At 39.4% G+C, this 23,147-nt stretch overlaps 1 protein-coding gene across 8 annotated transcripts in view; it reads left to right on the forward strand.

Moving 5' to 3' along the window:
* The window catches only part of RGS22 (regulator of G protein signaling 22), a 62,499-nt gene extending 40,727 nt beyond the window's left edge, over positions 1 to 21,772 (forward strand). The window contains exons 17-28 of one of the 8 annotated variants that reach the window (XM_062627319.1): positions 36 to 202; positions 3,116 to 3,278; positions 3,894 to 4,052; positions 5,858 to 5,917; positions 7,924 to 8,085; positions 10,893 to 11,072; positions 12,596 to 12,736; positions 14,757 to 14,891; positions 15,439 to 15,573; positions 16,980 to 17,099; positions 18,625 to 18,720; positions 21,577 to 21,772. In XM_062627319.1, coding sequence (XP_062483303.1) covers positions 36 to 202; positions 3,116 to 3,278; positions 3,894 to 4,052; positions 5,858 to 5,917; positions 7,924 to 8,085; positions 10,893 to 11,072; positions 12,596 to 12,736; positions 14,757 to 14,891; positions 15,439 to 15,573; positions 16,980 to 17,099; positions 18,625 to 18,720; positions 21,577 to 21,603 — 1,545 coding nt within the window. In that variant the 3' untranslated portion in view covers positions 21,604 to 21,772. Of the gene's footprint in view, positions 1 to 35; positions 203 to 3,115; positions 3,279 to 3,893; positions 4,053 to 5,857; positions 5,918 to 7,923; positions 8,086 to 10,892; positions 11,073 to 12,595; positions 12,737 to 13,873; positions 14,900 to 15,438; positions 15,574 to 16,976; positions 17,100 to 18,624; positions 18,721 to 21,576 lie in introns of those variants that run through there. The other 7 variants (XM_062627320.1, XM_062627321.1, XM_062627322.1 and 4 more) reach the window with 7 other exon arrangements.
* The last annotated feature ends 1,375 nt before the right edge of the window (positions 21,773 to 23,147 follow it).

Genomic DNA, 23,147 nt, shown 5'->3' on the forward strand with positions numbered 1-23,147 from the left:
AGCAGTTATGCAAGTGAAAGAATTTCTTCCCTCAGAGTACTGTTGCTGACACTGGTCTGCCACCTTGCCCTGATGCTCTCAAAGAAGACAAGCACTTGAGTCAAGTTCCCAAAGAATTGACAGGTCCTAATCTATCTGACCTCATCCATGACAAAGAGAAGTTAGAACACTTCTGGGCTTTTCTTAACGAGCGTTCTGCTAGGTATGTTTTTTTGTTATTATTATTTTTCCCATTTCTAAGTTCAGAAGAAATTTTTGCTGGGGATCTTGGCTATCTAAATGTTCACAGATTTTAGCCTTTTTAAAAAAATGTGTTTGTATATTTATGAAATACACATGCACATTGTACATACAACTGAATTGCCTTAACATTTTGGGGTAAAAATTCTCCCTACATAACATGCTTGTATTACAGTTCTGCTTTCAGTTTCTGCTTTCATTAGTGGCAAAGCCCTGAGGAGAACAATTAGCCTACAGTGAATAAAAATTTCTCTTTTTTAGTACAGACCCAATTTAGTACATTTTAAAAATTAAAGCTGGGTATTATAACAATGTACAAATAGAAGACAGACACGTTATTCTTACAGTGTGAGAACAACTGCAGTTTTGTGTTTGCACTGATCTAAACAGAATTAAGGACCAGCTTGCAGCAGATACAGTTTATGCAGGGTTTTTGAAAAAGTGAGCCCATTTGTTTGAAAGTGAGCATCTAAACAGAAGTTCTAGTACTGGCAGAAGTAAATGTGACTTTGCCCCCCCCCCCCCCCAGTCTCTATCCTGTTTTAGGAAAAGGCAAATATACTTTTTAAGTAACTGCTAGCAAGTTCTGAAACTGTCACTTCCTTCCTTTAACCTGGGTTCCCATAATCTGATGCTTTAAGTACTGCGTCTTGTTTCTAGTCAAGCACTGCTATCATTTTAGACCAGATACTGGTCAGCTCTTCTGCAAGTGTCCAGAGATAGACATCTAGGACAACTCCTCTGGCCAAAATTCAGTGTCATCACTTCTGCAGGTCCCTATGTTCAAGTGAATTCTGAATTAGTTATCTAGACCAGTGGTCTCCAAACGTTTTTGATTGTGCACCCTATCAGTAAAAAATTTTTGAGCATGCACCCTCGATATATGTATATTTATTTTTTATAAATTATATACATGTCCTACTGAAGTTCTATTATTTTCTTACTGTTCCCCAATGAACCATCTCTTTGCACACCCTGCTTTGGAGACCACTGGTCTAGAGTTTGCCTCTAACTGGGTAAATGGCAGAAATCACCAGATAACAGGTCACTGGCTAAGATCAGGTCTTGGGACAGGTACACTGAGTTACCCTCGGGACTTCCTGCCTCCCTGTTAATCACAGACAAGTCCCATTTTACATGATAGACCCAAGCAGAGAAATATTTAATTTATGGAGAAATTTTATTTTGTAAAAATTTATAATGAATTAAAAATTTGAAAAAAGTCTCACAAAACAGTGTTTCAGAGCTGAGTCCAGACCTAGTAACTCTGAAGTCCAACCGGCATGCTACAGTTAAGATACTTAATGGTACTATAAGCTTGAAGTGATCCTAGAATTAATGCAGTCTAGAAAATTTCAGCAAAACCCAACAAATATGTCATTTGCTTCTTAATCAAAATGTGTAATTTTGTTATTGCCTAATTACAAGTGATCCAGGTTTCAGGAAGGACAGGCTGATTACCTCAGCACAAATTCTTGTTTGAAAAGAGTTCCATCAATAAATATTTTGTTAAATATATAGGACATATTCACACAATTGCAAAACAGTTACTTTACCCATTACTTTGGGTTAGTGATTTACCACCACTTGCCAGACTGCCTATTCACATGCTCCTGATCTGTTGAAAGGAAAAAGTAGAGTATGGTAAGACAAGCCACCACTGTAAACAGTTTAACCTAACATACTTTCCAATTAGATATTTTGCTTTTTAAATAAAATGGACATATTTGATTGTTTGTCATTGGCAGATGCCAAGGAGTAGCTCCATAAACCACAGTGACTTGGATCACTTGCATTTGGGTGAACTTACGTTGTGATGAACTAGCAAATGAAAGAATTTCAGTCTCAACAGAACTTAGGTCTCAAACTACTTTTGAAAGTGGACATCTGTTCTTAAATCAGTTAGATGCTTTTGAAAATTTTATTTCTAGATTAATGCTTTGAAAAAAACAGTTATTAACTGAATGGAAAAGTGAAACAGATTTGTCTTAATTTAATGTTTCATATTTTCTTCTGCAAATATAGTGAATATCCTCATTAAAGTGCTCACAAAACTTCAGATAATAAGATACTATCAGAAAACAGCCTATAAATAAAGCTGAAACTGTAGGTATGTCACTTATTCTGTCCTCTGGTTTAAGGAACAAAACCAATATATGTTCCATTAAAACAAACTTAAATTAATAGTGTACACATAATCAAATATGAACAAAATTTAAGAACTGCATATGGTGATTAATTATCATTTACTATGAATATTGAAATAAGTAGTAGAACCAGTGATTTATGGAGAGGCAGCCTACACAAAGCCATAGAAACAAAAGCTACCATAAATTGTTTTTGTCTGATTGACTGCAAACTGACTTAAGCTCTAGCACTTCACACAGGGTAGGAACAGCGTGATTTCTGGGGCTGATGTTTCCAGATGTCATCCCTCCTCCTTTCTCAGGCAATATTACAAGGAGGCAGAACAGGAAGTGTCAACTCATCTCTTGGTGGCTCACAGCCTCAGTACTGCTTCAAATTCTCATCTGTTTCATTTTTCATTCTCTCTGTGAGCTCTGCACTATGACTCTGGTTCACAGTCCCTGCTGGAATTAACAGCAACACACTGCGGAGGTTACTTCTTTCAGGGTACCTCACAAGGGACTTTAAAAGAGATCCCAAAGATGTGTTTGATCTGCTTGTTCAACAAGTGGCATGGTCTCACCAGATGGTACTAGCAAATTAAAAATGACATAAAATTTCAGTCCAATCTGACCTGGTATTTAGGACTTGAACATTCTGGTGGCTTGTGATTAAAGTAATAACTCTCCAGAATGTTGATGAAATTAACTCAATATTGAAAAGACATTCTGTTTAAATTTGTTTGTAGCATGGATCTCATGTGCTGGCTAGATATTGAACAGTTCAGAGAGACGCTCCACAAGGATAAAGAAAATAGGGAGGAAAAATCTAAAGACATTAAAAACAAGTACTTCAACAAACAATACTTCTTTGGACCCAACAGCCCAGCTACCAGAGAACAACAAGAACAGGTACCAGTTACAAAACTGTTCATAGAAAAAAAATCACACTGAATATGACTGAGATAAAAGTCCATAAGCAGCTTTGCTCCAGGTTTTCCCCTGGCTATCTCCTAAAATTTTACCTGTATTTTTTGGCCAGAAATCTGGTTCTGGTTGTGGCAGTCTCTTCCTTCTTGTTCAGGCTCTTCCTCCCACTCTCCTTACAGAACATCTCTCTTAAACCCTGATCTGAGGCTGCAGCCAGCGCATGCACAAAAAAGCTCAGAAAAAGTGTAAAAATGGCTGTCAGGTAGAGTGACTTGTTCCAGGTTCCTATCTTAGTACATCAGTAAAGCTACAGACAGCAAGTCTGAGCTGTGGTACTCTGATATGTCTTGATACTTCAGAAATTTACTTGGTCAAGCTGGGGTAGTATTTGCTGGAGTCTGTATTCTATTATAGGTAGGGACAAATGTAATCTGTTCCCTTTTATGAAAAGTACATGTGAGCCTTGGGTAAGCATGCATTAAATGCTTTGCTTACAGTTTAAGCTCATGCTTTGCTAAATCAAGGATGTAGAAAGATGAAGGATTTTTGGTATACACAGAAGTTTATGTCATGTGTTATTGTATTTGGATTGCTCAGATAATTCATTCAGGTGGAGGATGGGGACAAATCCTTCAGGATCAATTTTCGGCAACAGTTCTGCTAGAAATTCAGCAATGTGTCCAGAAGAGATTAGAAGAACAATGGCTGCCATTGTTCCTGGCAGATGAACACCATCGGGTGGAGGGACAAGCAAAGGTAATTTTTTAAGAACAGCAACACATCCAGACTTTGCGTGTTGTTTGGCTCATAATTCACTGTTGGGATAAAATGCTTCAGATGAAAAGCAGCTCACAACTCACATTCAGTTAATGTTTAAAGAGACACTGTTGCATGTACAGGTTGAAGTATTTAGCCTGGTAACTGTGAAGGTAGTTCCTCTGAACGCTTAGTCTAGCTGACAGTATTATTGTTCTATCCTAAATGTGAAGAACCTGGTGTTGGTTTTGCTGCCAGCCAGGCTGCCAGAAGAGTAATCTAATCTTTGCCATAGTGCTTTACTGTCTATATGACATTTTGCCCTAGCCATACCCTTACATACAGAAGAAACGCTGCTTTGTATAAAAAATTTGCCCAAGGGGACAAGAACACAAGCAAATGAGTGGGCTTTCCCTGCTGTATTCTCTCTCTTCCTCTCTCTTTTATGCTGCCTGTATTCTCCCATCTGGAGCTGTGGTGTAGAAATTACTCCAGGGCTTGTGAAATCTGCTGAGTGGGGATGTTAACTGCTACAAGCCTTGTTTCAATTGGTTACTTCAGAAAGTTGCCAGAAAACTGGGAATGAGGAGCCTTTCACTCCTGCTGGCTCATTAGAAGGACTGGGGAATGGGCAGAGCTAACATCTGCCTTTTATGAGTGTGCCTATGTGGCTGGGATCTATGTAGGGAGATCGTCCTGATGGTGACAGATGCAAAATGACTTGGCTTTTTGCGCTTCCACAATTGCTTCTGAAATGCAAATGTCACATCAGAAGGAAACTTGACAGTTCCACCAAGCAGACAAATACGCACACTATGGTGATTCATAAAACTTGTTTTCTATCCTCTTTTTAATATCAAAAAGGTTATCAGAAGTGTTGTTGGAAGTGCATATGAACTGTAATTCTTTTCATTGATTCAGAGCACTAAGCAATCTGAGAAGTATAGGTTCTGATAAGACAAACAGTGATTTTAGTAAAGAATATGCTAATTAGAGCAAAATTTCCTAACCCTCTGCCCTTTTCAGCTGACCTCTGCCTCCTTTCCAAGCCCTGGCACAAGACCATGCACTAAGGCTAAGCTGCTTCCAGGTCTGGAAGCTAGCTCATGCATCTTCTTGCACCTGCTGCACTGTGCTGGCAGGGAGAATAGCCCACACAGTTTGGAAGATGCTGTATTCAACAGTTTATAGGAAATACATACTTCTAATGAGCTTTCAGTCTTTCTACTCCATTGATGTCTGAATTCTCTTTTCTCTTTCTTATTGCAAATTCAGAGGATGAAAAGGTCCTTTGAAGAAAGTATTTCAGAAGAAATGAAACCAGATGACATTCTCAAATTGGCTTCATATTTCACAGTGACCAAGTACAGTGGCCATGCTCGGTAGTCCTTACTCAGAAAATCTGCCCTTGATTTGAGGTGTATTTTTCCTACAAAGAAGCTGTGAAGTCAAGTCTGTGTTTCTGATATAGCTGTCCAAAGGAACCAAAACAATTTCATACCAAAAAAAGAAAAGAAAAAGTCCCAAATTTCTTTCTAATGTAATTGATCCCTCAGAGCATTATGGATAAGATAAACCAGTGGAAGAGTGCAGTCTGACCGCTACTGCCTGTTGCCTTCTTTAACTTCCCTCTCTTGATGAGCATGTGCTCATTTATAGCTGAATGAGGGATGGCATTCAGTGTGGGTCCACAACACGATTCAGATATAAGCATCCATATGAAGATGTATCAACTATAATAGTTACTGGGCTGAACAGGAAACAAGAAGAGTTAAAAAAAGCAATTATAATCTGTTCAATCGTAGATAAGGGACATAACTGAAGATCTTTCACGACAAAAACAGAAGACAACTAGGCTGTGGAAGGTAAGTGAAGTTTCCTGTCTCTTGTGTCTGCAGTTTCACCGTCTTTTTCATTTGGACCTTGCACATCCTTCACAATTTCCATGCTGACAGTGTGTGGCCCAAATGTAATGCTGTTGAAAGCAGGCATGATTGTATTGGCTGCAGTGGACTGATTGCTCACATCACTGGTGAATTTAGATCCCTGCTGGGTGTTCATGGTAAATTTCTCTCCCTTCCTGGCTGGGGAAGTCATACTTGAAAAAACATGTCTCTTGTCCTGGGCTTTGGAACACTAACCCTCCTCAAACTGATATTGTACCTTTAATTCACATTTATCTGTATTTTGCATGCAATGGACTTATTGGGACAAGCTGTTCATTCCAGCATCTGGTAGTTTATTTATTATTGCGAGTGGATTACGTGCAGACACAAAAGGGAATGTGAAGTATGCAGTGGAGTGGGCAGGTTTAATCGTATCTCACAGTATCTGTTTCATTCAGAATTGTATTTTAATCTTACAGTACTGAGATAATATCAATTTTAAACATCTTAAACCTCTGTAATAATACATTTCATCAGATGTTTGCCAGTTTTTTCCTCTTGAAGAGCAGTGAACTCTTTGTGATTGCCAACACACAAGTTGTGTACATTTATTCAGTTGAACTTTTATTGTCTGTTGAAATCAAACTGGAGACCCGGTCACCAATTATTCATGCAAACCATCAGCTCAAAAGGGATCCGAAGGGCATGTGGGTTCTGTTAGCTGAGTTTTCCCTTTGTCTGTCAGGAAGATGGTTATTTTCCCTGTTCTGCTTCAAGGTTGACCCATAAAATAAGCAGTGTTCATATATTAGTATAGGGATGGGAGCAACATTTTGTTCTTCCCTTTATGCACATGCCCCAGAAACATGTTTTCCAAAAAGTTGCCTAAATCCTGGTCACAGGGGGCAGAACATGACTGGAGAATTGGAAGAGGGGTGAGATGATCCCACCTTACTGTCTAATCTGAGCTGACTTTATTTTAACCAAAGGACCTTTTGGACAGCCACCACTCACCCTTTTGCTAGGGTAGGCTCCTACCCCTGGCAGCCTCTGTGGCAGGACGTAAAGTATAACCCCTGTTCTTAAGAGAAGCTGCAGAAAGACCTTCAGGTTAGAGTCAGGTTAGATTTCCAGGGCTGTCTGCAAGAACTAAAAATGCCTTTGTCCTGTGCTGACCATTGAACAGCACTCCATCCCTTCAGGACTTCAAGAATTTTATACTGTTACAAGGCACTTATCATTCATCCATCTGATAACAAAAGTGGGTTGTTTGGCTTGCTTCTCAGTGACAACACAAGAACTGTTTGTTCAGGAAGGCAGGCCAGCCTGAACTTATTTCAAACAAACTGTCTCTGAATAAGCCATTTTTCTTTCTCCACCCTTTCCTGGCTGCCTACCACTCTGTGCTTTGCAGCATGTCTCGATGACTGTGAAATGTCTCTATGGCTTTAAATTTCCTTTTACTATTGGTGGCTTTATTCCACAGAGAGCAAACTCTCCAGCTTCTGTTGGTGATCATTGCAACACATTTCAAAGCTCATTTTGTTGGTGAGATCCCTGTCAGAAGCATTTTACAACTTTAAGCTATGTGGTTTTTCTGTGTCTTTTTCTTTGTTGTTTGTTTGCAGAAAACTCAAACTGTTCTCTAGAAAAGTAGCCTGTTGCCATAATCAATAACAATAGCTGTTTCCATACTTTATAGTATGTAGTCATATGGTCTAAATCATTGTCAGTCATTTCCTCTCCCATCACATCTTCCAAAAAATGCTGCCCAAACCAAACTGGAAAAAAAAAAAAAAAGAAGAAAGAAGGAAAGAAAGAAATGAAACCTTGCCACATTCTATTCCATCCATGCCATAAACTCATAAACTACTGAAAGCTAGGATCAGTGCAGATAAGAATCAGACAGTTTATGCTAACTATCGCCTTTGTTATTGCTTTCTGAAACAAAGTTTATTTGGTGCATTTATTTCTTCTTTTGACAGCATGCGAACAATAAGTGTGTTTCTTCATCTAGTGAAGTAATTGCTTTCCGCAAAGCACTGTTGAATCCAGTAACAGCCAATGAATTTCAACGTTTTGTGTCACTGCAAGGAGATCTACTGGCCAATGGATTGCTCTTTTGGCAAGAGGTCCAGAAGTATAAGGTACAGTGGCGAAATGGTGCAAGGGAGTATCACTCAATTTGTAAGCAAATGCATTCAATACTGCATATTAGGAGAATTTTAACAAAATATCTCTAGGTATTTTCTTGTTCATCGTAAAAACTCTTTCACTGTTTAAACCTTTTTTCTTCTATGAAAATTCTCACTTCTTAAAAGATATTTTAAATTACTTGAATGTATTATTCCTACATTTCTTTATGTTTTTCAAACTGTAATATTCTTCTAGGTCTCTAAAGGGACACTACTAACTAGCTAATGCCCAGATTTTGGTATACATCTGCTGAGCAGTACAAAATACGTGAGCATTAAAATGTTCATTCTGTCTTTCTAGTTGCATACTGTTAAATAATGGGATTATTGCTGAATCCGGCAATCACTCAAAAATCAGAGAAAACTAAACTTTTAAATTCAATCAAATGGACAGATACAAAGACAGTATCTCCATAAAAAGCTTATATGTACAATGCAGAACCCAGCTCCCTTGCATTTTGTAGTCACTTTTGACTGGAGCTGAAGACATGGCTGAGATGAAATGTGATGGGGAAGGTCAGCAGGGATTTCCACTCTCCCAAATACATCACCCTTTGTGAAATTGCTGCTCTGTGGGGTGAAACACAATGGGAAAACTCTGGAGTGAGCTTTAAATCACACTGCAGTCTCCTAGCATCACCCTGGACTGAGCACAGGGACACCACGTATCTTTCACATGTTCCTCATTCCTTTTGCTTCTGCAGTGTTGCTGATGCAAAGGTGCTACCACAGTGCAGAGCCTTTCCTGAGCTCCTAACCATAGGCTGTGTGCACATTGCATGCAGGAAGCATGAGGTTAGAATAGGCTCAGAAATTAGGAGGTAAACACAGCTGATGCTGCAGTAGCACATGCATCAGCATCAGCACTGGAGATCCTGCTGTAGGCATATGGGTGTAATTTCATTGTTTAATTTTACACATTTGAATTTGGGGTCTGCTTAAGAAGCTGAAGCTCCTTTGTTTCCAAGGCAATCTCCCCTCAGATCCCCAGGCAAGGAATCATTGGCTGAAATGCTCTCTGGGGGTGCTGCTGTATCTCATTTTTAGAGTGAATAGCTTAGACTAGAAGCTTGACATGAAGGCACCTGAAGTTCCAGGGCATAAACCCTTCTCAGATTTATGACTCTTCATTGCTACATTGTGGAGGACATGTGGAGTGTAGTTTAGACTTTTTTCTTTGTGGATCTACTCTCTGAAGAAAGGCTTCATTGTTTTTTGTCCCACTCCCTCTCCTTCATTTGTTAATTTTACTTGTCTTCTTATCAAGATAAAGTACAATCTGACCATATTTTCACATGCATGAGATTTGTCGTGGTTTGCAGTTGATGCTCTTTTATAGAAGCAAAGGGCTAGAGTATTAGGAGTGTTGTGGGTCAGGCTGAACTGGAGGCACATTGCCAAAGACGTGGGCAGCACTTTGCACAGTGCATGCTTGTATTGTCTGAGCTCTATCATGCCATCAGTTTAGACAGAACTCCCTCTAGGAGTCAATGACTGCATCGCTCCCTGTAACCCATCAGGCTGGCAGCACATCTTGGGACAATCCCCAAACATTTTTTATTTCTTAAACAAATACAAAAAAAGATAACTCTGTGGATCATTTCCATCTGCTCCTCTGTGCTCATGTCTCATCCCTCTTCATATCATATGGCCTGTTTGTCTTCTCACTACGGCTCTCTGCCTTTTCTTCTATGTTAGATGAACAAAGGAAGCCGTAATATGTTCTTAGGATATATTGAATATGTTTTTGTATTGCCTTACTTTGTTCATTGTAGCTGTTATCGTTCTTTTTTCCTTCACAAAACTATTCATAATAATAGAAGCCAGCTCTTTCGCATACCACATTTCTGGTTAAAAGCCCTGTTTTTAATTTCTTTGCAAAGTAAATATCCAGCCTCCTATACCAAAACTAAATGTGTATTCTTCATTTAGAGCTCTCTTCCTGAAAATTCTCTAGAGGGCTCATTGTGTCATTAGACAAGATGATCTCCTAATGTTACAGAAATTTCTTGGTGTTTATGGATAGATGGAAGGTTTGTGTTCCAAAGCATTTGAAGGATGTTCACTGAATTATTTTTCCTTCTTGTCAAAGTCCAATTGTAGCACTGTCAGAGTGTGAAGACACAGTAATAACAGGCTTTACAAGAACAACAATAGGATCACATTAAAAAAAGGTAGCAAACCTCCAGTGTTCCTTTGACATCTCACCCTTGTAAGTTCAGGTTTATTTTATTTTCTGTTCTGCCCAGAGTTTTTTCAAACACTGAGGTTTTGGGAAACTAGAAAATGAATGGTGAAACTAGTAGATTTCAACGAATGGAAGATCATACTGGTAGTTTAGGGCATGGCTTTGCCTTTTAGTTACCATGGGTATGCTAGTCATAGCAGGCTCATTGTGAGAATCAGTGCATTCCATGCTTGTAGGTGTGTTTCTCTTTTCAGAAATGCCTCCTATTTGACAGTAACAGACTGAATGCAGAATAAATACTATCATGTTTCATTAGAACGTGCAGGCAGAGATTATTACCTAAAAGCAAAGATTGCTATTATCTGCATTTGCAAACCAGAAGGCCTGCTCATGTCTTAACTATGTCTTTGACCATGCACATTTGCTAAAAGAATTTTGTCCTACATACTGAAAGGATCTACTGTGTAATTATTTTTGTATGACTATTACTCTTTGATCACTGGGCCCCTGGAAAGGGTCTTGCCTCTCTCTCTCTCTTTCTTGACTGAATATGCTATTTTTCATCTTTCAGGACTTGTGCCATTCTCACTGTGATGACACCACAATCCAGAAAAAGATCACCACTATTATTGACTGCTTTATTAATTCTGCCATACCTCCAGCTTTGCAGATTGACATCCCAATGGAACAAGCAAAGAAGATTTTGGAGCACAGGAGAGAGCTAGGACCTTACATTTTTAGAGAGGCACAGGTAAGAAGCTGGGAGAATCTTTATAATGGGTCTGGCTAGAGTCTGCATGTCTGATTTTAAGGAGAGTCTTTGTTGCTCATGTGACAATTTGGACTCCATACATAAACATGGGCATGAAGGAGAACAGTATAGTAATGCATTTCAATGAAGATTGTACAGTGGAGCTGACAGAAAGGCTTCAGATTTACTGCTCAATAAACCGGGCAATCTCTGACAGCTGGCAAGGCATTACCCAAGACTGTGTTAGGAATTCTGGCAGTAGAAATCACTTATGTCTATGTTTTTAATTGCTCGCTCTTTACCACTTGGTTAATGAAAGCAAAGTAATTTGTAGTTAGAAAGTTTGTAGTTTTTGTAGTTTGTGAAAAAAAAAGCAGATGTGAGTAAAGCACAAGACAGCTTCACTTAATATCTTTCCCTTTATTACAGAAAGCCTGTATTAAATGGCAGTAGACAATTTTCTCTCTGATCTTCGTACTAATCAGACTGAACAGGGATTTGTTAACTTTACTATAGACTTACTATTTTCTTATTCCTCAATACTGTCTTCTCTGTTCAATCTTCTAAACTTAAGAAAGCTAGTTCTTCTTGTTTTCCTTAAAAATCATTGCCAACACCTTTAAGCATCAACTGTGAGTTTATAAAGTGTTTGGACCACAAAAGACAAATGGTTTGTCAGAGAAAAGTGTACCTATAGGTCCTAAGAGAAATAGAAGTGTCATTTCAGCCTGTGTAAAACCCACTGAACTCCAGAAACATGGAACAAAACCAAGGGAAGAACTTGGCCAAAAAGCTGTGACAGGCACATGAGAGGGACTCGCATGTCACTTTCAAGTCCAGAAGCAGTGAGGTGCTGAGCATGTTTGGCTCCTTTGAAGCCTAGTTTCTCAATGAGAATTAAACATCTAAACAAATTGAAAAATGTGAGCCTTAGTACGTGCAGCAACAGAATTGACTGACCCCCTCTGTTTGCTTTTGTAAAATTGTTTTTCTTATTCTAGTTCAAAAAAGACCCTGTGAGAGATTATATCATTTAGAAATTATCCAAGATTTGCTCATAGATCTGTAATGTGGTTTAAGAGCCTTTCCAGAGGCAAAAAAGTATTTCCTTTCTCTTAAGGAGGGGAAAAAAGCCCTCCTCCTAATGAACTGAATATTTGAAATACTTGAGCAGAACAGTGGTGCAAAGGCAATTCTACTGGTGTATATGTTATCAAGAATACTTGTAAAAAATGATGGATGTTTTCATTAATGCAAACAATTGTTTAGGGAAATATATAAAAAAAGGAGGTGCCTTTTAGCTGTGTTTTAGGAAGATTTCTCACCAATAATAAACACACTGATGAAAAGCATGTGCTGAGCAAAGCTGGGCTGAAATGTCAGGACACAGTACGTGGGAGGAACAAGGCTGTATATTGAAAAAGAAATAGTTATTTCATTCTCATGGTAAACTACATTTTATTTTACAGTAAACTCTGTTTTCTTAATATAGTCAAGATTGACTTTTTTTTCTTCCTGCACAGATGAGTATTTTTGCTCTTCTGTTTAAATTTTGGCCAAAATTTTGTAAGCTTCAAAGCAATTTGGCTAGTGACAAAATTCTACTTGCCTTGGAGAGAAAAAAGGGAAAAAAGATGCAAAAGAAGGAAGATGGAACAGCAGAGGTAAGGTTCGCAAAGTTTCGGGTGACAGCTGACAACCACATAAAAACTCCTTCATGAGCAAACACACATGAATTGTAATATACCCTCAGCCTGATCCAAAGCTACCAACATCTTTTTGTTAGAATTCAAGCTTTACATGCAACCCAGTCCTAGGGCGATTAGTTCCCTATCCTGCCGATGCATATACATATGTTTAACTTGAAGCAGATGAGCCAGTGGAATACTCCTTTTGTTAAGCAGAGAGGAAAATGTATTTTAGTCATCTTTTGTGCCAAGAGAAGAGTGAAAAAGAGGGCTGAATTTAAAAAAATATAAATCTATGTATGGTCCATGTGTACAATGGACAGCATGCACTGTCGTATTTTAGAATATACAGTTCTGGGTCACTATTGAAAGCTAAACAAAACAAAACCAAACCAGATTTCATATCTGCTTTTCAGAGGAAGCATTTGAAAAGTCTGCACATTATTAAAAAAAGCCCAACAAAAGTGCTAATTGCTTTGTCTTTGTCTTTTCTTGAATATTTCTCAGCTTTGACAGTGAATTTGTTAGACTGTTCACAATGAGTTTCCAGACAGTTTCAGTGTATTAACAGAACTGTGACCTCTACAGAGGAATGCTTGCTTGTAAAATTGTTTTTCTTGGAATTTTGTTATAAAAATATAATGGATTTTTTTTCTATTGATTATAGGCTTTGCAAAAGTTTATTTTTTACAAAATGCAATTGTTTGGCCAGCTTTGAGGAAAGAACATTCATTTAAGGGCAGAGAAATTATTGGACTTGCAAACCATCATAAGTAGCATTAAAAGACCTTCACATATTTTAAATACCACGTACACATGTGTTGAGATGTTACTCATGATGAGAACCACATGAGTACCTGGACAGATAAAGACATATATGCCCATAAGAACATGTACACATTGTGATCCTCTTTCAGACACATGAAAACTGAGGACCAGTGAAGCATTACTCAAGGCCACACACCAGTGTCAAGTGAAGCCTAAAATCCAGGAACTCATGTTCCTTTCTCCAAAGCACGTTGCTCCATACAGATATATCTGGCAAGGCCATTGGCAATACTTACAATACAAGAATGCAATATTTCAAAGTAATGCACTTCTGCATTTTCACAGACTTATATTTTCCATCTGTTTGTTGCCTCTCTATAAGATTTCTGATTAAGATCAAGGAAGTAAAGAACAAATCTTGGCCAGGAGCACAAAAGCTCAGCTTTTATGGAGAACAAACGGGAAAGGTGAATTACCCTTCTAAGCTGGGAAATAGGATAAGAAATTTTAGAAAGTGACAGGCAGAGAATGCACTTTAGTAAATAGTCTGCAGACTACTCTCGCAAAAAAAAAAAAAGAAAAGAAAACCAATTACCTTGTAAAATTTCTTGAAAGAATAGGTGGAACAGGTAAGTTTTTAAAACCCTTTTCCCTTTCTTTTACTGTTTAAGGAATTTGCTATTTCCTGTTCTCTTGCCTAAGATTTCTGTCCTCTTGGTAACAAAACTATTCAACTGATTCAGTATCCCTGAAGAATACTGATAAGGTTCATCTAAAGTAAGTGATAGCAGGTTCACTTGGCATCTTGTAGAATGTGATGATTTCTTGGCATTTAAAATAATGTCTGTGCTCCCCAGTCTTGCCAGGCTCATGCTGAAGGACAGTAAAGCTCTGGCAAGGGTTAAAACCAATATCTTTTTATATATATCCCCCCCATCTCTGGCCCCACGAATCAGTTGCCATTTTGGGTTTATGTCAAACAGAAGAATCAGGATCCTGAAAGAGAAATACTACTTTCTCTTTCCTCACAAATATGTCCCTAGGGTGCCAAATCTACCTGGGCTCACCTCAATTTCTGAACTGACTGGGTAGGAGTTGGACTTTTATGTAGTACAACAGAAAAAATGGGCAGACAAGGAAGTTTTCACTGGACAACGATGCATGACTTAGTATGACTTAGTATCATTTGACAATAATTTTTGTGTGTGCCTAGTTGTTATTTATGGAGCAAATCGTATCAAAGGCTACCCGGCAATTGACTCAGGGCAAGGGAGGAGTGGCTGACAGCCACTCTCCCCACGGCGAGGGATGCCAACCAAGCACGGTACAACGCAAAGACCTCTTATCTGGAAAGCAGGAAGGGGTAGGTACAGGGTGAAGTAAGCTTGAATGTTCAATATAATGTGATTACTTCAGTACAGAGCTGAAATAGTTGTTTTGAAAGATACTGCCCTGGGAGAGTATGGTTTGCTTCTGTTTTCACATATTTGCCCTTAGTGTGACACAGCTATACGGACTCATCTTTGGTTCATCTGTGGATTTGTTCCTTTATTAACTGCTAGATCCACATGAAATATACTTAAAATACTTTTTACATATATCCCTCCCCCCATCCCTGGCTCCACAAATCAGTTGCCATTTTGAGTTTATGTCGAACAGAACAATCATGTTCGTGAGGGAGAAATACTACTTTCGCCTTCCTCACAAATTTGTCCCTAGGGTACCACATCTACCTGGGCTCACGTCACTTTCTGAACTGACGGGGTAGGAGCTGGACTTTCATGTAGTACAACAGAAAAAATGGGCAGACAAGGAAGTTTTCACTGGACAATGATGCATGACTTAGTATGACTTAGTATTATTTGACTATCTCAATAATTTTTGTGTCTGCCTATTTGTTATTTATGGAGCAAACCGTATCAAAGGCTACCCGGCAATTGACTCAGGGCAAGGGAGGAGTGGCTGACAGCCACTCTCCCCACGGCGAGGGACGCCAACCAAGCACGGTACAACGCAAAGACCTCTTATCTGGAAAGCAGGAAGGGGTAGGTACAGGGTGAAGTAAACTTGAACGTTCAATATAATGTGATTACTTCAGTATAGAGCTGAAATAGTTGTTTTGAAAGATACTGCCCTGGGAGAGTATGGTTGGTTTGCTTCTCCGTTTTCACATATTTGCCCTTAGTGTGACACAGCTATATGGACTCATATTTGGCTCATCTGTGGGTTTGTTCTTTTATTAACTGCTAGATCCACATGACACATACTTAAAAAAGTATCATTAGTCATTTTTTGCAGACTTCCTTGATGCCAGTATCTGTAATTTGTTGTATATACAACTGCATTTTACCTCCAAAGTAAATTTTGGAATTTTTACTTTCAAGTAATAGTTTCAACTTCCGCTGTAAATCTGTACTTACTCCTTCCATGCCCTTCGCAGAGAAAGGTAAAACCATAATCACTGATTTTCCTTTTCCATTATTTCCCTCACCTTTGTTTAATCTTCTTAGCAGTAAGTTTATTTGTTAGTAAGTTGTATGTCATGGGATAAGACACTGGTGCAATGTCATGGGATATGACATTGCCATAACATTGCCTAATTTATTATTCAAGACATTATTAAAGACCTCACTTAATTCACCATTCTCTAGCAAATATAAACTGCAATATATTAGTATACATGCTACTGCTATATTTGCTTTGGCATCCCCATTCAATTGAGTGGGCCACAAAAGTTAGTAAGCTGGCTTCTAGAGAGAAGAAAATTGCCTGGGTAGTTCTATACCCAAAAGTCATCCTTATAGATGATGGGCTCATAGGACAGTGGGTGTGATGAGGAAGGAAAGGCACCTTTTTATAATTTTGGTATCATTGGACAGAATTTACAAAGATACAGCCCCAGTAAAACACTAAACCAACATGAAAATGACAAATAGTTAGTCACCAGACCAGCTTACCAAGGGTTACAGTGCCTTGTCCTTCACTTTGAATGTTTTAAATCAGATTGCCTGTTTTCCTAACATGTATACTGTAGTTCATTCACAGATACTGGACCAAGCTGGAATTAATCATGACAAATCCAATGTTCTACATTTATACCTGAGGCCAAATTAGAGGATCACAATGGCCTCTCTGTCCTTAAAATGCATTCTGTTTCAGATCTGCCCTCTCACTTAGCTGTATTTTGGAGCAGGTATTGAATCTGAAAGGACGGTAGTCTGCAGGAGTGAAGAGGTCAGGAAACTTTGCTTAGGACAAACAAATGCTTTTTAATCTTCTGCTACTTTTCATTATGCCAATGTGAGGAATTATGAAACTGGGCATTACAAAACGTTACTGCATATGACACTATCTTGTTCCCAACGTTAATTTTTCCTTCCCCAGATTTAGCTTTTTACTTTAGCTCAGTAACTATAATTTCCACCTAATTATGAGTACTTATTATTAGCAGGGTAAAGAAGGGGGGACAAAACCTGGGACAAAACCCATCAGTTTGCTAAGCAGTGCTTTCACAGATGAGACTGGTGTGGAGACAGGACAAGCACCATTTTCAGTTGGACATGAGTCACAGGTGAATAATAAACATGTTGCTATAGATGTCATCATTCAAGAGAGGGGAAATGTCTTGGAAGAATGGGAGGGTGGAGTTTGTTTTTGAATGCTACTGTCACATGGTTCTTCAATAATTATTCATTCTTTTACAACTAACTTCATTGTTATAAGTTTACCTACCTTATAGGTGATTTTTTTTTTAAGATTTAGGTTCTGAGGAGTATTACTATCCAGCAACATATTAAACTCTTTATGTGTGCAGATTTAAAGATCATTTTAATTTAAAGATAAATTGAAGACAATTAAGTTCAATTCTGGAATAAGAAGCTTTAAAATACTTGTGAATTTCATGTCCTGAAAGAATTTGGTTTAGGCTTGAGTCCTGTTCTGCTCAAATGTCAAAAACGGAAGCTGAACTCATTTAGGAAATCCAGGTACTTGAATAGAAAACCTGTCAGAAAACAGGTTTTTAGTATTCCAGAACAACTCTCATGATGTATCAAATCTGTAATGAAAAGATAACAGTCACTTTATTGGAGAAACAGGAAGAACAGACATGCCACCTTGGGCAGATCAAGGGATCATTTATAGCTGAGTTGATACTGCCATAATGGGGAATCTGTGCAACCACATAATCACAGCTATGATGTGATGCAGGAGTAAACTGCACTTTGGTCACTCCTTGTATTCCACTGAGCTCTGCCCATGGCATTATGTTAGCGAGGCGCAGAACATAGAAATAGGCAGCCTGAAATACCCCCAAAATCTGAAACCACCTTCCAAACCTCATAGTTAAGCTCACACTGTTATCCCTTAAACAAACCTTTTTACCTTTGCTCATACTTATTTTTAAAAAAAAAACACAAACTTGAGTTGAGTGAGCCAGTATATCAATATCATATGTCTAAGCCCTCAAGAAGAGGCCAAAGTACAGTTCTCATACTGATTTGAGAGAGTGACCTTAAATTTACATGGAACCTGAACTGTGGTTGTTGCCATGTAAAGAGCAATTGTTCCTTAGAAAAGGGAAGGATGAGATCTCCAGTTGATCTGCCTGTAGCAGTAGCAGCATTCTGCTGGAGAGGGCAGGGAGAAATAACTGTGAGATTAATGAGAACTTTGATGATTTGAGGAAGGGCACACAGGAAGGATGTGGCAGGGAGATTAAATTAAGTCCTCAATAGCACAAAAGACTGATATTTTGGGAGGGAAAAGGTCTGCTGTATTAAGGTTTTGAAGAAAAAAGGAGAGAGAATAGCACTCAGATCAGGGATGGAGAATAAATGAATATAAACATCGTATCGATCAAACTTGCTTCAATTGCCTTTCATGGTGTTTCAAGATTCACTTATTTGCAGCAACATATTTTTCTTTTTTTTTCCCAGGATTCCAGTATTGTCATGACAAAATTTCTCTTCTTAATAATTGTAATTATTCAATATCAGGGATATAACATAAACAAGATTTTTGTCTTACTGTTGAAATTGACCAGGAACTGCAAGTGATATGATCTGGAGGCTGATCATTTTTCATGGTTCTTTCAGGCTTCCTGGTCCTATTCCAAGTACATAGAAGCCTTGGAGCAGGAGAGAGTACTTCTTAAAATGCAAGAAGATCTGGAGAAAGCTTCATCATCTGTCCTTACAGGTTGTTAACCAAGCTCTGCGGTTTAGGAAAACAAGCTTGTAGCTTAGGTGAAATTCTCACAGTGTAAGGATTTTGTTCTCCTTTGGAATTGTGGATATAAATCTCTGCCTCTCTTACACTGTCTGCAGGGGAGTTGCTCTCTGCACTGTACTTGTGAGTGACAGTAGGTTTCCTAAGAAAGGGAAAGTGAAAGTTGTAGGGTATCAGCATTGCCTTTACTGCAGAGAGGAATATGGACATTTCTTCATTCTGCAGAGTGACATGGCAATCCTATTTGGTTCACATACGCATTTCACCTCCCTGGCTTCTCATGCTTCATCAACTTACATACAACCAGAGAGATGCAACTTTTTTCTCACCAGTTTGTCAGTGTGCTTTTGGGGGATGTAAGAGGCATTGCTTCATCCTTGTTTCAGCTGTGAATATCTTCTTAGGTCTTCCCAAAGGATTTGATGACCTGTTTGTTCATTAAATAGCCCAATTTAGCAGTAGGGCTAACAATAGCACTATGTAATATTAAACCCCTTCAGTTTCCCATTATTTTAATTTTCTTTTCATATGCAAATACCTCATCTATGTCCTTCCCCAAGCCTTGAAACTCTGAAAAATCCACAATTTCTCCAAAGATTAGTGTGATGTTGGAGAAACACTCAAATCTTCCCAAGAAGCAGAAAGTGAATACCAGATGCCAACAAGTGAGCTTTGAAAACTGGGTTCTTAAAAGCTAGTTTTCCTGCTGTCAGTGCTGATGCTTATTAGTAGCGAGTTATCCCACTCCAAATCACGTTTAACTGAAGCTGTACAGCCTCAACATGAAGGCAAGATTATTCTTCACTCCAGTCATGGTAAGCGGACTTAATGCTGACCAGATTGACTTTGTTGCAAAATGGTACTCTCTGAAATGCTGGTAAGTAAGCTTTCCAGTTAAAGTACTTTAAATAGGAGTGTGAGATAACTGGAGGAAGCTCAGACCCCATGGAGTTACTGGCAAAGGCTTGACACAGAACTAGTAATAGATCATCTCTGCCAAAGCCAATTAAATATTAGAATGGGAGAAAGAAGTGGGACAGCAAAGAGGTCTGATAAAGACAGAAAACGAGATTCTGCTTGAAAGCTTGAATTCCTAGATGGAAATATCCCCTGGAGGTTTTGGTTTGGTTTGGTTTTTCTTAAGCCTATGCTGAAATTAGATGGACTTGAAAAAATTAACAGAACTTGGACTATTGCTGCCCTTCCTCCTCTGCTTCTCTTTCCTCTTCTAATTCTGTACTTCAGCACTGCTATTTTAGGGAAGTTGGTGTCCTGCCCTTGCTAGTCCTCTTGAACTTCTCAGTGTCTGAACACACTCTTCCCATGGCAGCATTTTCTTTATGCGGCTTTAGAGATAACTGCAGCGTTCCTTGGTTTTCCTCATGTTCTCTTATTGTCCTCCTATCACCTCCTCTAGTTAAAGTCATCCAGTCACCTTGGGTCTTATGCACCCCTGCAGGTGTTACTGTATTTCATACATTTATGCCTTTTGTACTGCAGTTCTGCTTCACACATGGCTACATCACTGTGGTGAGTCCTTATGCAGGGGCTCTGGTCCTCTTCTGTAGCTGAGAAACTTCCAGCTGTGCCCAGTGCTCAACAAGGGCCTCCAAGGCAGCTGCAGCTCTTGCTGCAGGACAACCCAGCAGTCCCTGGCCCTCCCTGTATTCAAAACCTGAAGTTGCATTCCTGCCAGCCATCAGGCTGTGCTATGGGCTAACACAGTGATAAAGTAGTGGTCTTGAGCTGTTTGAGAGGTCTCTCCCGACAGCTTCAGTTGCAGCTTGCTCTGCAATACCACTGGAGATTTGCCAGCCCTGCCTAGTCCCTCCCAATAGCTTGTGTTCCCATGAGTAGTTTCCTCTTCCTCCACCATGACCCACCATGTCCTTAGCCGTGCTCTGCAGTGATCTGATCACTCTCCTGGTAGGGTGAGGTATCTATAGATGACTACTGCTGCTCTTGATGGAACAGCTTCTCTCCACTTTGCTACAAAGGTGTCCAGACCTTGTGTATTGGCTATAAATGGCAAGGTGCAGGCAGCAGGGGGGCTGTAGGTGCAGCCTCTGTGAGGAAAGTCAGGGGCTGCTCCATGCCAGACACTGCTTATTCCAGTCAGCTCCAATGGACCCACCACAGGACACAGCTGAGCCCCTTATGGTGGCACCTTGGGGAAATGTGTTTAAGAAAGGAAAGAAAGACAGAGAGGAGGAAGGAATTAAAAGAGTGAAAAACAACATAGGGAACACCAAGACCAGAGAAAGAGGAGGAGGTGCTCTACGGTGGAGCAGATATTCCCTGCAGTCCTGGGAGGACCCATGCTGCAGTAGAGGAAAAGAATGAGAAGAAAGAAGGGGCTTCCAGTGCCTCGCCAAAGGAAATGAGTGCAACTTGTGATAACAAGGAGAGGAGAAGAGGTGCTTGGAGTGAACTTGAACCTGGGAAAGGCAGGAAAAGTGTCTTCTCTAAGTGTGTAAATGTTTGTTTCTTCTTTTTCTTGTTTTTGTTTCCTACTACCTGAATCAGTAAGGATTTATTCTAATTGACAATATATTAATTCGCCCAATTCAGGTCTGTTTTGCCTGTGACAGTAATTGGTGAACAACCTTCATCTTGATCCACAAGCTTTCTCTTTCAAGGTTTTTCTCTTTTCTCTCCTTGTCCTGCTGGGGGGAGTGGGGGAAGTAAGGGGGTGAGCAGCTGGGTGGGAGACTGGCTGCCAGTGAGGGTCAACACAACCCGACCTTGTTTTCCTCATTTTGATGCATTTGTTGAAGGACTGTTCTGATGATTTCAATTGGCTTCAACACAGCAATGACATTCCTTTATCTTTAAAATCTCTCTGAAGGAAGGGAATGCTGTGACATTCAATGAAGCTGGTCAGGAGACACAAAATTAATGTGCATGGAAGGTTTGTCCTTACATTTCTGAAGCAAAGATGATGACCTGGAATATTATTAAGAACCATGTGACATTAGTCAGGGGTAGAAAATAAACATCTTCCAGTGTGTTCCATATCAGCATGATTGTGATGCTGACTCTTGTGTTACTTATTTATTTAACGCTACACTTTGAGGTTCAAATTAGAGTAAGATTCCACTGAAGTATGCATGGTACAAACAACTAAGCAGTCTTGGGCCTAAAGATCTTATAATTAAACCCAGTTCTTCAGTGTGTGATCTAATGAATAAGTGAAACACTGCACTGAACTGACATTCCTGAAGCTGTGTCTTGGCACACTATGATCTCAGTACTACTATTCTCGCAACTTCTGCTCATCAAAGATAACTCAAGAGGTGTCTGAGCTATCATAAAATCAAATGCTGTTGTGGTTTATTCCCAATCCTGTCTGATTTCTGGTCTAAAGTACATCTGCTTCATTTCTAGTTTTGATCCACCTGAAAGGCGTAAAATACATTAGGGGACAAATGCGATTGAAAACTTTTGTAAAATGTCATTAGTCCCAAGGTATTGCTTACCAGAAGGTTGCAGGAGCTCTTAGCGCTTGCGCAGCACTCTACTTTCTTGCTTCTTTTCACAATTTTAAGAGTTCAAGAAAGAAATGGGTTAGAGTTTATGTTGGGACTAGGGCCAAAGGATTAATTGGGAAGTTAAGAGGGGACAGGGGCAGAATTAACTGCTAGGCAGGGGGCAGGATGACGATAGACCTCTCCACATTTTCCAGACCACTTTAAACACCAGTCCCTAGCCACAAAGTTGTTGGCTCCATTCGTCTCTACATATGTGTAACGCATGTAAGAGAAAAGGCACTTCAGTGAGCTCCAGCTTGCTGAATCCCTGAGGACTACTCCTGTGTTATGGATGTGATTGTCTTCCGTTACCCCTCTCAACCTCTTGGGCAATAAGAATGAGCCATGCAGCCCTGTCTCAGTTGTCAAAAATAAAGTTTTTTAACTTGGAGCTCTTAGACCATACTGCTAAGGACCATTCATGAGTGCTTTCCTTCTCAGTGTGAAGTGGCAGCTGACCAATTGTCTTTTTATTTTTGACTCTTGACACAATGACCAAGAGTTGTATGGGATTTCCATCAGGAGTCACTTCAAACAGACTGGCAGGGAAGAAAGACATTCTCTTTTATGGAAATAGCTGCCCTGCTCATATATCCTTGCAGAAGGAGCAATGGAGATTAATTGGTTCAGTTCCTACTTTCCCCACGATCTGCAGAGTTTGCTTCGTGCTTATCTCCATTCCTTCGGTGTTTGGATTGTTTGCTTGTGTGATATAACCTGAGAAAGATGTCTTGGGTAGAAGCCACAAGAGAGTAAAACATAAAATTCTTGTCCCCATTTTTCAGGTTTTCCCAAAATTTAACAGAAGCAGTAAACTTTAATGCACAGTATGTATGAAGAGGGCGGAATGTAGCATCTTG

Source organism: Pezoporus occidentalis, unplaced genomic scaffold (assembly GCF_034315485.1).
Source record: "Pezoporus occidentalis ecotype Australia unplaced genomic scaffold, CSIRO_AGI_Poc_V1 ctg3, whole genome shotgun sequence".
In the NCBI taxonomy this organism is placed as follows: Eukaryota; Metazoa; Chordata; class Aves; order Psittaciformes; family Psittacidae; genus Pezoporus; species Pezoporus occidentalis.